Source organism: Perissodus microlepis, chromosome 12 (assembly GCF_051167445.1).
Source record: "Perissodus microlepis isolate ML-2025 ecotype Zambia chromosome 12, ASM5116744v1, whole genome shotgun sequence".
Classification (NCBI taxonomy): Eukaryota; Metazoa; Chordata; class Actinopteri; order Cichliformes; family Cichlidae; genus Perissodus; species Perissodus microlepis.
The window spans coordinates 30,895,978-30,909,749 of NC_140472.1; the positions used below are offsets into that span (position 1 = coordinate 30,895,978).

General features: G+C 39.4%; 1 protein-coding gene across 12 annotated transcripts in view; it reads right to left on the minus strand.

Moving 5' to 3' along the window:
* Window positions 1-10,162, minus strand: part of LOC146376617 (calcium/calmodulin-dependent protein kinase type II subunit beta-like) — an 81,868-nt gene extending 71,706 nt beyond the window's left edge. For 6 of the 12 annotated variants that reach the window (XM_084946526.1, XM_084946528.1, XM_084946525.1 and 3 more), the window contains exons 1-2: window positions 9,854-10,161; window positions 2,688-2,782 (exon numbers count right to left, since the gene is read on the minus strand). In XM_084946526.1, the coding sequence (XP_084802652.1) occupies window positions 2,688-2,782; window positions 9,854-9,915 (157 nt within the window). In that variant the 5' untranslated portion in view covers window positions 9,916-10,161. Of the gene's footprint in view, window positions 1-2,687; window positions 2,783-9,853 lie in introns of all 12 variants that reach the window. The other 6 variants (XM_084946524.1, XM_084946522.1, XM_084946527.1 and 3 more) reach the window with 2 other exon arrangements.
* Window positions 10,163-13,772: the final 3,610 nt, after the last annotated feature.

Genomic DNA, 13,772 nt, shown 5'->3' on the forward strand with positions numbered 1-13,772 from the left:
TCTGAGAGAAAGAGAGGGAGAGTCAGATGAGTATCCCGTGCTAAAGGCATGTAGGCGTACAGGCGCATGGCCCTCAGCTGCCAAATGCCTGGGGTGCCTTTGCTCTGATGACCCCACCCTCCCCTCAGCTACCATCTCCATCTGCTGATCCTAAACAAACGCTCCTCTTAAGTTGGTGAAACCAGGGCTGTAAACTCACCGACCCTACCTGCGGCCTGAGAAATATTACAACATCATAAAAGGCCTAAACCAAATCCCACTTCTAAAGTAGAGCAGCAAGCCATCAGGGCTGCCATAAAGCGTGAATGCAGCAGCAGCCCATGTCACAAAGGTCATGGAGCTATAAAAAGGACTTTGAGTAGAAGTAGTATGCAGCAGCTCTGTTGGCTCTAGCATAGCCCTGCTATTTCACAGAACATGGCTCATCCATTAGTAAGGAGCGCAGCACGGGCCTCGCGCACCGCTCAGTCAGGTCAGATCAGTCACCCTATCAAATGTTGAAGCAGAGAGATTACACTGTGCCTCCGAAAAATGGTGGAAAGCAGCTGCACTGCCCGATAAAGCAGCTGGAGTGAAATTATGCAGAATGATAGCATAACCTATAGGAAGTGTATTTATACTCTGTGTGTCTGTGTATGTGTAACTTTAAGTCTCATTAAACCAATCTCTAGAATGAACTGCTAGCCTCTTGCAGTTAATAGAGGCCGGATAATCTAGGATGGGTTTAATCTCATTAAATGCTGCACAATGCAATAAAATGCAGGCAAAAAATGAGATAGAATTACTGCCAAGAATAATGTGACACCACAATTAGAACAATGTTTGTTGCAGTCGACTTCTTCTATTTTTTATAGAAACTTAAATTTTTATAAAAAGCTTGTCTGCAAAGTTTAATATTAGACTATATTTTCGTTACGGCTTAGTAAGAAAGATAAATACAGACGCTCAGATCATATACCCTCTACCACCCTCGTAATGTTTGAAATCAGAAACACATTTGTAATTTCACTGCACAAAATGTGATGAGTTATGAGTGACAGTAGCAATGCTCATTTGTGTCTGATGCCTGCTGGAGCTGGAAATAGTATGCTGAAATACAATGCTAAAAGTGCATTACAACATCATCTCATTTATTTATTACACTGCACTGTTTCCAAGTGTCTGCATAGTAAAGGAGATGAACACACATGAGTTTAACCTGACTATATAAACATTCAAGTCTAATATTTTCAAACATTATTATTGAATTTTATACCCAGGAGCCTGACCTTTAAGAAGCTCACATAATCGTGAACACACAAAGCATAATTTTTTTAAATTGTCTGCATACAGCACTGATGGTTTGGTAAGAAAATTAATACCTACAAACTGACAAGCCGAACTGAGGGTAACATTTGAGAGAGAAGGCAGATAAGGACAGACATTTCAGGATCAAGCCCTCTGCTTCATGCCTGTTAAAATGCCTTTTCTACCACACTCAACATTTTAACACACAATCCGTTGGTGAGCGTATGTCAAGGCAGGGTAACAGTCAAGTGACAGTGTGGTGCCACCTGGCAGGGCCACGGCACTGGGTCTCCAGTTACGAGGCTGCAAGGGCAGCAGGAGATTTACACTGGGCAAGTGGTGGTGTAAATTGCCACGGTGACCACAGTGGTGCTCGACTGGCTTTGGTGGCAAAGGCATTTAGCCTTGGCTTTGGCTTAAGTCATTACTGGCTGAGTAGCATGTGACACTAATTACGGTGGTTACACAGTCTGTTATTCAGAAGAAACAAAATCCCAATATATAGAAAAACCTTTTCACTTTACATTATTATACAAGCCAGTATTTGAAGACTGACTGATTTATTGGCACGCCCATATTATCCTGCAACACATGCAGCAGAATATGAATTGCAGCTAAACAACTAAACTAGATGGTTTCAAGATAAGTAGTGTGTATAGGGTTGGTTATCAGTGATGCCTGCTCTGTTCTCTGCTGTGCTGAGTTTTACTTCTCTTCTGCCCACTTTTGCTTTTCACATTTGCATGTATGCATGTAGAAGGGCAGGAAGATCCCAGAATAGAGCATACAGCTAAAAAGAAATCACTGCAGCTGAAAATAGCTTCGACTTTAATGGTCCTGACTGATTTACGTTGAACTCTTTGGACTTGATTTAAAGACAATTACTGCTACGATCTTTCCTGCAGTCATATATAGGGCACACAAACAATACCATATAATTTTTCTCTAGGGGTTCCTCAACACAACTCAGAAACAGGGTAGTGTAAAAGGTGAACCAGTGTTGAGCAAATCTACTGTAACACTGTCACATCACCATACCAGTGCTGTTTCTACTGCTGCTAGGGCTTTTCCAGCTTCCTCCATTTCTTATAAACAGACATGAATGTAATTAAAAGTTTGTCCTATGAAGTGGCATCTGAGAAGGAAACCAAATTTTGCTGCTACATTTTGCTTATATAACTGTCTACACTACAGGTGGGGGTGGTGACCACTGGGACAGAGAAGCTATGAACAACTTAGTCATTTTTGAATGGTTGCAAATTGTACTTTTAGCTCATGAATTAACAGTTAAATATAGCAACAGTGGTGTTGTTTGAGATCACACTTTGGTTCCCATGGAAGCTGTGATTCAATAGAACTGGATGCATATGTGATAGAACACTGAAATAAGTTGTGCTTACCTCTTGCAGATAACTTTTTGGTGTTGATTATTTTAGCAGCATACTCCTGTCCTGTGCACAGCTTAACACATCTGCGCACCACTGAAAATGCTCCCCTGGAAAACACAGAAAAAAAACCCCATTGACTAACATTTCATGCATGGTTATCATAGGACAACTCTATCAGGAAAAAATAACAGCTGAAACAACACTTCATTTCTTTATCATAAATTAACAAGTTAGGACCATTGTTCTCGTGCAAATTCTTGAGTGGTTATGGACCTTGGATAATAATGAGTATGGTGAAGGTTTTGCTGAGTGAACAAGTTTGCACACAACTTTGCAGAATGAGCATTTTTCAGACTCAGAACATAACAGAACTGATAACACTTCTCATGTTCACCGTGGATACATTAAACACTTTGCTGCTTAGTTAATAAGATCCCATGAGATCTCCAGTCAGGATACAAGTAATGTGAACACGTCGGATGTCAAAAGGTAAATTGGTAAAATGTAAGAGCTAAACTGGGCTCTCAAACACATTAGATGTAGAGTCACACAGCCCATATTATCAGCCAACACTAGCCCATCACGGATATATCAATATCAATATTATGTTGTTTGATATGCATGAATATGATTTTCTTTTTGTCAGGACATAAAGCTTAAAATTTGTTTCACTTACAACCGTGTTTCCCACTGTCTTGTACCTGGAACCCATAGAGACCTGCTGGTGTAGTTTGTGTTCTTATTCCTGCGTTATACGTTTTATTTCTTTGTTTTGTAATGTACCAAATGTTTTCAGTGGGTGACAGGTCTGGACTATGGACAGGTCTCCTATTGTGACATTTAAGCATGATGTCTTTGCACCTTATGTTTTGTACCTTCAAATACTGTCGGTCTTACTTTAATCAAAAATAAATAAATAAATAGCAAAAAGTAAATAAGCAGAATATTCCCCCCAAAACTAATGATAATACATTTTAAAAATGAGAGAAAGCGAAAAAGGGAACGACCATCTGTAGGACAGCATATGTCGCCCTAATACCTGAATGTTTTTCACTGCGCCGTCACAGATGTTTAGATTTTTTTTTTTCCCCTTTAGATCCACCAGTATAACTTAACACACAATACATATTTGACATACCAGATTCAAAAGTTCAGTATTGTTTAGGCACGTTTAGTCAAACACAAAATCAAATCATAATGCCGTACTGTATTGTGTTATTGAAGGGTCTTTAGGCAACTGTTGTTGTGATTTGGCGTTATCTAAATCAAATTAAACTGAATGAAAGCTGAATTACTGCCAACTCATCTAAACCTTCGTTTTAGTGTCCAAAGCCAAATTTTGCTATTACAGCTATGCATTTCTGCAAAATATAACCATTAATTTCAATAAACGCTCAACCAAAAACAAATGTTTGAATATACTTATACAAACCAAGGCTGGACAAGACTACATAGTCCTGTCCAGCCTTGGTTTTGGATTTAGATGGGTGTGAAACAGTCTGATGTTGAATGGTGCCACTAGTCTGCCTTCACACTGGGATAGTTACAGACAGCCAGCAAGGTCAGTGCCAAAGGTGAAGGCCAGCTGACCTGACACTGGGGTAAACTTCTATATAAAGGCACAAACTCTGTAGAATACAAAGGGCATTTCATCACTTTTTCAACACAAGTGCATTTAATGCCCCAACGTCAAGGTCATCACTGTCCAATCAGAATTCTGATAAGGAATCAACTCGCCTGAAGCAAAAAACTCACTAGTCACACACACAAACAAACGCATATGCTACTGACACCAAACTCCACAGCTGTGCTTGGAAAGTTCATACACCATGAGGTAAGTATCTAACGTCTGGACTAAATATGCTTTAGCACACATAGACGGTTAAATGGGGTAACAGGTCATGAATCACGACTGTGGTCTGACATCCAGAAAGTTGACATGGAGAGATTTAAACATGCCTAAAACTATTTTTGAGGGAAAAACACTGGTGCCTTCAGAAGTGAAGGGTTTTGTAACTGGAGAAGTCTGAGCTTCTGGTGTTCTGTTACAGTCTCCCTCTGATGTGGAAGAATTAAATACTGTGTGATGTGTAAATCTATACTCTTAGGTTTCAAGCCTAACTGAGACAAACAACAAAAAATGTGTTTAAAAAGTCTTTCAAAAGCCTTTGTGCTGTTACAGACTTCTTTTTAGCAGCTGTGCAGCAGAAGGACAAACACAAGCTACACTCAAGCCTCTGCGATTGTTCACGTTATTGTTCAGCTTGTTATCTGTGTTCTAATTGAGATCAATTTGACCAATTTAAGCAATGATGTGCATTACTTCTGTGCAAGAACAAAACACAGAAGCATTATCTAACCAGGAGCCAGTATTCAGCACACCTCAATCGGTGCTGTGGTGTTTCTATTAAAACAAGCCTGGCAATATTTGTAACAAACGGGCTAAGCACACTAAAGCAAAAGGAGCGAGCTTAAATGTCACGAGTCCTGCTAAGAAAGTGACACCAGCAGAGAGCGAGCACACAATCATTAGCTCTCCTCAGATGTTGGATTAGTATTACCAAGTTCCAGAGAGTGTTACCATAAGGATGCCAAGCCACTCACACCTGCACTCCTTCCTCCAAGCTTTATGTGCCTGGGTGAATAATAAGATGGGCCTACAGAAAAAGGTTTTTGCATACCGGGGGGTGCAGCTTAGTCCCTCATGCACCCAGAGCTTCAAAGCCGGTAGTTTCTGGTAGAAGTTGAGATTTATCTCAACACAGCGAAGCCAATGCATTTGATAAGTTACAGTCTTTATAATGTCTTTCTTTTTTTTTTCCCAAATCAACAGCCGGCACCATAGAATGAAATCTCATAGGGTTCAGGAGGCATTGGAGCTACGCTGGCATAATGATCCCTGCGAACAGTATTTATTACTTATGGGATGAAAAGAGAATGGGAGGGATGCAGTGTCGTAAATTAGTCTGATCCCCGTGTCTTCTACAGCAGTCAGTCACATAGACGATGACTCTGTCTATTTATGCTCGCTCAAGGAAACAGGACTTGAGTATATACACTCCCCTCCTGTAAGTGAAGACTCTGAAGAATTCATAGATTGCACTTCACTATGGATGGCAGCCGTGGCTAGATTAGCTTCACAGCAGTTGCAGTGCATGAAATTGAAATGGCGACCTAGATTCATGACTTAAAAATATTCATATAAACTAATTACTAATTTACCTCTCTGCTACAACTCCCTGCATTAAGTGTGCTTTGTAAAACCCATCATCACCACAATATGGTTAAATACCAGATATGCTTTTTATCTAACTTTCTGTTTCTCATAATCAATCACAGATAACTGCCATCTTTTTGAGCCAGTTTTAAGTTAGCAAGGAGTGAATGTAAATATTCAAAATCAAAGGCTTCTAGTGACGCATCTTTTCAGTTCCTTTTATTAATCCTTCAATGAATCTTGACTTTTTCTTGACATATTTGCATATTAGGTGCGTATTTTTCCAGCCTTTGAAGAGAGACATCAAATGAGCTGTCACAAACACCTGTTAACACTCCAAATGTACAAAATAGTACTATGCCGTCATGTTTAAAAAGTCTCTCAGCACCTATGAATAATCCTGCTATCTTTCCACAGGCCTGTAAATAATATAAATCTAGGACAACACTTAATAGATTAAAAGAATACTTTAACATGGCTCGTTTTCCATTGTTTTTAAATAGATTAAAGATTCAAGCCAACAAAGTCCAAGAAAAACACGATTTCCATGTTTATACATCATCATGCAACAGCTAATAAAACTTAAAGAAAAATATCTGTCATTATATAATCTTTGGAACACGGAGGTGGATTACATTAGAGCAGGGACGTCAAACTCATTTTACATCGAGGGCCACATACAGCCCACTTTGATCGTAAGTGGGCCAGACCAGTGAAACTCCCCTTTCTGTCTGTGTAAAGAGGATTAACTAAACATTTATTCACTGAGAGATCTTAACATAAGAAAACGAAGTGCAATTTCAACAGCACATCTCAATTTTTCAACATGATAAAGAAATGGTGCTGTAGTAAATTAAATAAATCTGTCAGCACCACTTAAATGAAAGAAATTCAGTTTTTTTTTTTTAAAACTGTGGATCTATTGTAAAAAAAAAAAAAAATTAAAGTCTTTGTCCGACCAATTCTGGTCCCCAGGCCTTATGTTTGACAGCCCTGCACTAGGGTCTTTTCCAGTGTTCCTCAATGACAGCATAGTTCAGTCTCTATTCTGTCAGAGCCACAAAGCTAACACAACATTAACTGCACTTCACTCCAGATAACTTGGCCGTTTCTGTGTTCTCATTGAAGTTGTCATCACTGTGGTGGCTGAATAAACAGCATTAGGCAAATCAAGCTAGCAGTACATAACGAGTGATATGAATGATAATCAAATAATGCCAGTGCAAGATGCATGACGGGCTGCAGCAACAAAGTAAACAATAGACACAGAAGGATGATTTGAAATTGTCCCTTTTACTCCTTTGCCCTGTGCCAAGTGTAGATCACCTACTGTAATGAAATCACCAAAAGTTTTGTTTGCCTCTATATTAATTTTTTTTATCTCTCATAATCATCGTGATCAAATTGTGATTATTTAAAATGAGTACTGATTAACTAATAATCATGCATTTACTGAACTCTGGAATCCCTGAAACGATATGCTGGCCACCTCATTAGGTACACCTTAAGAGCACCAAATTGAATCCCTTCAGCCTTCAGAACTGCCTTAATTCTTGGTGGCATAGATTAGACAAGGTGGTGGAAACAGTCCTCAGAGATTTTGGTCACGGTGGCATCACAGGTGGACATCAATGATGCAAATCCCCCGCTCCACCACATCCCAATGGAGCTATCTTGGATTCTGATCTGGTGGCTGTGGAGGCCATTTGACCACACTCAGCTCATCGTCACATTCAAGAAAGAAGTTTGAAATTATCTGAGCTGCACTGACATGGTGCACTATCCTGCTGGAAGCAGCTGTCAGAAGATGGGTACACTGTGGTCCCAGAGTGGTGGAAGTGGTCAGCAACAATACTCAGATAGCCTGTGGCATTTAAAGGATGCTCAGATGGTACTAAGGCGCCCAGAGTATGCCAAGAAAATATGCCCCTGCTCCATTACACAATTACTGAACTGTTAATATGAGTCGGGATGGATCCATGCTTCCATGTTGTTTACACCAAATTCTAAACCTAACGTCTGAATGTTGCAAGAGAAACTGAGACTCATCAGAGCAGCCAGAAGTTTTCCAGTCTTCTGTTGGCCAATTTTGGTGAGGTTGTGAACTGTAGCCTCAGTTTCCTCTTCTTAGCTGGTTAGACTGGAACTCTGTGTCTGCCCATCTACTTCGAGTCCAACATGTTGTGCGTTCCAAGGTTCAGAGGTTGTAACAAGCGGTCATTTGAGTTGCTGTAGCCTTTCTGTCAACTCAAAGGCACTTGTTCATTCTCTTCTGACCTCAGGCATCAACAAAGCATTTTCATCCAGAGGAATCCCGTTCACTAGATATTTTCTCTTATTCGGACCATCCTCTGTAAACCCTAGAGGTGACTTTGCCCAGTAGCTCAGCAGTTTTTTTCCCAAACAGTCAAACCAGCCTGTTCTGGCACCAACAAACAAGCCACATTCAAAGTAACTTAAATCACCTTTCTTCCCCATGTTCAGTTTCAACTTCAAGCGTAGTTCAAGTAGCTGCCATGTGATTGGCTGATTAAACATTTGGGTTAACAAGCAGGTGAACAAGTGTACCTAACAAAGTGGCTGGTGTGTAGAATTCCAATTAAATACGAAAATATAACAAAATTTATACATAACTAAACTAAACATGCTTCTGGGAAGACGCAACAGCCACTGCTGGACAGGAAAAGGTGTGTTGGGTTATTAAATGACTAGAAAATGAGAGCATCGATGCAAAACAACTAATTTGTATTTTTTTTAAATCACGAATAATTTGTTTTTTATAATTACGGGACACCACAACCATAATTTAAAATAATATTTAATGAACTGCCCAGCCCTTTTAAGGGCTACACACTACACACCGTGTGTCATGTTCAAAGATTAGGTTCAGACATATTACATACCTATTCCCTTCCCTCCATCTATTATTATACACAAAGTATTTAGTTACACAAATAATGAAAAAATATGAGTTCAGTTTCCGTATTTACTACTTTTAATTCCCTATGGTATCAAAACTTTCCACAACAACAATAGTACCTAGAATATATTTTGCATATGCACTGCCATATGGTTGTTTTTTCCTACAGTATGATAAAGTATGATTCCTATGGTTTTGACAGATCGGCTTTTATCGGATGGATTTTTTTTTTTGCTTGCTGCTGCACTGCAGAATATCTTATCTGGTGTAATCTGCCACCATAGTGCTGCAAAAAAAATGTCTTCTAGGGAAAAAAGGCTGTTTGTTCATATAAAGGTTAGTAAAGCACACACACTTCAAACCAATGCAATAAAACAGGACAAAATGGTCAATCGAGATGCGGTCTTAAAGGGTTTTTTGATCGGATATTTATTGCATAGCTTTGCAGAAGACAGGAATTTGATATTTGGTCATACCCGCAAGTGTCATATGTGAAACCCTTAGTTTTTCTCTGTAAACTTTGACTCTCAGTCTTCAAAAAAGAAAAAAAAAAGCGTGCAACTGCACTTTCCATAAACCGCAGATGTCTTCTTTTCATCTGTGGTTCAAATGGTTACACCACAGGACTCTGCTGACACCCCACGTTTCTCTGTGTTTCACCGTGAAACGAGCGAACCCGTCAAAAACATCGGCAACGTTTTTGCAAATATTGTTGCCTCTGACGTCCGTTTCTCGTGATGATCAGGAAACAAACAAAACACTTGGTGAGCTTAAACAGAGGTGTGTGTGTGTGTGTGTGGGGGGGGGGGGGGGGGGGGGGGGGTACTTTGAAAAGGCGCACACACACGCGCACCATCAGAGCGCGCACACGCTCAGCACTGCTGGCCTGCAGACTCGCTCAGCTCTGCACTGCCTGGAAACCTGCCCTCCTCCTACATTTCAACTACACTACACTTTCTAGCAGACAACTGTACCGCAAACATGCACAACTAAAATAATAAATACGTGAATTTTGACAGAGAAACAGCGACAGATACTCACTTCCCCAGCTCCTCGTACAGCTGATATTCATCTGTGAATCGCGTACAGGTTGTCGTGGCCATGTCTCTCCCCTGTCTCTCGCTTCTTCTTGTTAATGAACTCCGAAGATTCGCGGTTAGTTCGGGCTGAATGTGCGTAAAAAAAGTGCAGGTCCGCCCAACAGCGAGACGGCCGGTGGAGCGGAGAAGTGCCTTTTAGGAGGCGCCGAGTGACGGAGGGTTTGATATAAAGAGCCGAGGAAGCCTGGGTGGGTGTTCACTCTATCTTTCTTTCTCTCTCCCTCCCTCTCTCTGCACTATCTGACAGCTACCGCGCTCTGCGGTCCTATAAACAAGCCAGTTGAGCTACGACAAGCCACTTCCTTTTGAGATTTTCATAATAAAAGCTTTGACATTGTCTACGTTCAAAACAGAAAAATTTGCAACCTTTGGTTTTCTATTAAACGGACATTTATTTAGCCTAAGCACTACAATAATACATACAGAGAAAAACCCAACAATCATATGACCCCCTGCGAGCAAGCACTTTGGCTACAGTGTCACAATGTTTTGTTTTGGGTTTTTTTCTTTGTCTCTGCTGCTGTTTGGAAGCAGTCTGGCAGAGATTTTAAATGTCCCATATTTGGGCACCAGTTTAGCTCACTGGTTGAGCAGGTACTCATATCTCCTATAGTTAAAACAAGGTTGAAGTTTGACCCCAGTTCTTTGCTGTGTCTCTTACTCTGTTCCCTGTCTAGTCTTCACTGCTAACCTGTCTATAAAGGGAAAAATGCTCTACTGCTACTTCCTGTGTCCCTTCACCCTCAGAGGAGAACATTACATTTGGGTTTTCTGCACCTTATACACCTCATCATTCTGCTCTGCATAGACCTGTTGCATCCCATGCATCCCAACCAGGACCATAGGGCTCAGGTGGTTATGTGACCAGTACCACAGAAACAATTAAACTGTTTATGTTAATGCTGTTCATAATGTTATTTATGAAGACCCTAAAATACTATAGTTCTTCCTGGTGTGCAGGAAGAACTCCCTTTTAACAGGAAGACTCCTTCGGACGGACCGAAGAGTCAGGAAGGGGTATCGTTTTGTGGTTGTGTCTGTTTGAGTAGGTATTTTTCCAACATACTCCAATGCAGTTCTCTGAAAACACAACAGTGTGTAGTGCTGTTTGTAGTCTGAATACTTATTTGTTGAAAGGTGGAACCAGAGCAGGGAGAGGAATCAGGCTTTCCCCCATTCCAGAGTCCTCCGTGATTGGAAGAAACATGAAAAAACATTAAAGATAGACAAAAAAAAATACAGTAATCCATTGTTTTAACAATCAGTTTCTGTGGCTGATGGACCAACAACAGAACAAGAGAGACAGCAAGACCAGCTGTACCATATACTTTGGACACAGCCTCCATCTGGCAACAAATGCTCTCTGCAGGCAATCAAACTATCCTTAGCTGCCTGTCAATATAATGCCAACAGAGAACCGTGTTCAGCACCCATATATGTAACCAGCTGAGGGCGAGGGGGAAAAGAATATAAAGTAGAATAGCAAAGAGACAGGAAAGAAAAATTAAAGGATGTTTTACACTAACCTTATTCACCTCTAATAAGCATATATATATATATATATATATATATATATATAAAGGTCTAATCTTAAAAGTAGAGAGGGTCTGTCTTTTTCCCGAGCCCAAACTGGGAGCTGGATCCAGAGGAGAGGTGAAGGCTCTGTCTCCTGTTCCATTTTTGGAAACTCTAGGAGCCACATGTAATTCAATTCAATTCAATTCAATTCAATTCAATCTTTATTGGCAGACTTCATGTCCATAAAAACAAGACAAGAAACAAGAAACACACACACAACCCCCCCCCCAACACAAGGTATAAACCATTAAATATATATATATAAGTATATAAAGCATTTGTAAAAATATAAAACCATAATATACATAAAACACAATTACTTAAAATAAATCAATAAATACACAAACACTTTAACCAGTGCTTTCTCAGACTGGATGAGTAACGGGAAGTAAGTCTGCAGTGCAAGAGCAAAGAGCACTGTTAGGATAAATTGGCACGATGTGAAAAGAAGGATTTAAAAGGGAGAAAATGAAGAGAAGCTAATATGGGAGAAACATGACTTCTCTTTCCAGTGTTCGTTAGCACTCTTTCAGCAGCATTTTCAATCAGCTAAAAGCTTTTTAGAAGTTAACATATTTTTTGATTCCTACACATTTTCCAAGCTGATGATTCCTATTGGTATATTACCACAAGTGGAAGATTCCAGTCGGTGGAAAAGCACAAATGGAAAATATCACTAGCAAACAGCCATTGTTTCCATGAAATGGGTTGTATGCTGAAATGAATTTTTTTCATGTTATTTTACAGTCTTATGAGAATAAAAGCATTTTAGCTATTTGAAAAAGAAGAGTGCCCAGAGTTATTTGATTTTTAAACATTGCTACTGACTATTGACTGGTTCACCTAAAATATTAAAGCTCACCCGAAAAGTGGGATAAGCCTGGCTAAGGGCTAGGCTATATAACCAGATGGACCCTTTTCCAGCAGGAAGAACTGATCAGAAATTCATTACTTACAAAAAATAATTTTGAAGCTTTTTGAAAAAATGTGCATTATAGTGAGAAAATTAGAGAAAATGCAAATTTGCCTTTAGAAAATAATACCATTATATAATATGATAAAAGTTGTAATACCATAACGTTATCGTCACTGTTTCCTTTTTTTATTTATTTTTTTACTGAAAATCAGAAAAGAGTACTGACTATATATTTTGATACTAAGTCCTGACAGCAAAGATTATTTTCGGGTTGTAATGCTCCTGGTGGTTAAAGTCAGCAATACAGCTATATTCTCTCTGCATGCATTTAAGTGTGTATTTGGAGCAATTTGAATATGTGATGTTCAATCTTTGAAATACTTGAACATGATGCACAGCCTACATTTCCTCATTCTTTATCTAAAAAAAATAAGTTAGAAATTTTGTATTTGGTATTATTTTGTATTGTCATTCATTAATATTTGGAGGCGCTCAGTATAGTCTGTATCGACGTGTGTGCATAAACCACTCCTCTCACCATCGCTTTGGTCATGCCACCACATCAGGACTATTTTTTAGCTACATGCAAGTTGACAGAAAACAGAGCTGGGTAGCATATAATTTATCCTTAAATCTAATAATTTTATTCATGCACCTTTGTGAAGATTAGTAATTAAATGTCATAGTTCACCTAATTATCATTATCCAAATGAGTGCATCCGTCTTTATTTTCGTCTAAGAAACGATGTTGGATTCTATTATGAAAACAGCAATAATGAATTTCCGGTCTCGTGCTGATCAGCTCGGCTAAATTGACGCAGTCAGCTTGAGTTGGTTTGCGGCTTCCTGAGCGGCAGCGGAGCTTCGACTCTTTGTCGCTCTCTGCTGGACAAACAGTCCAACGGCAAGCGCGACAACGTAATCGAACACACCTCCCGCCAGCTTGGTGCGTATTTCCAAATAGGGGCAAATATGAGAGAGCTTGTTTCTGCTGTCAAAACGTGCCGCTATGTGTGCAGTAAATATAAGTTTTCTCTTCAAGTTTGAGGAAGAGTTACATCAGCATCGTCGTGACTTCCACAAAACAACAAATATGTGTCAAGTAATGGACACAGCTGTGCAGGAAATACAATAAAAAACTCATTAACTATGAAAAAGTGCAAAACTGTATTTAGTACTGGTTACTTTAATGTTAAGCGTATGTAAAAGTACTTTTACTAAAGTATTCTACTTCAGTATATATTTCATAGCTTATTTCTAAAGCACAGTTTTGGCACTTTAACTTAGGTAAAGGATCTGAATACCTTCTTTACCACCTTGTTTTTATTTTAAATTTTGTTACTTATTTGTGAGGATTCAGATTATC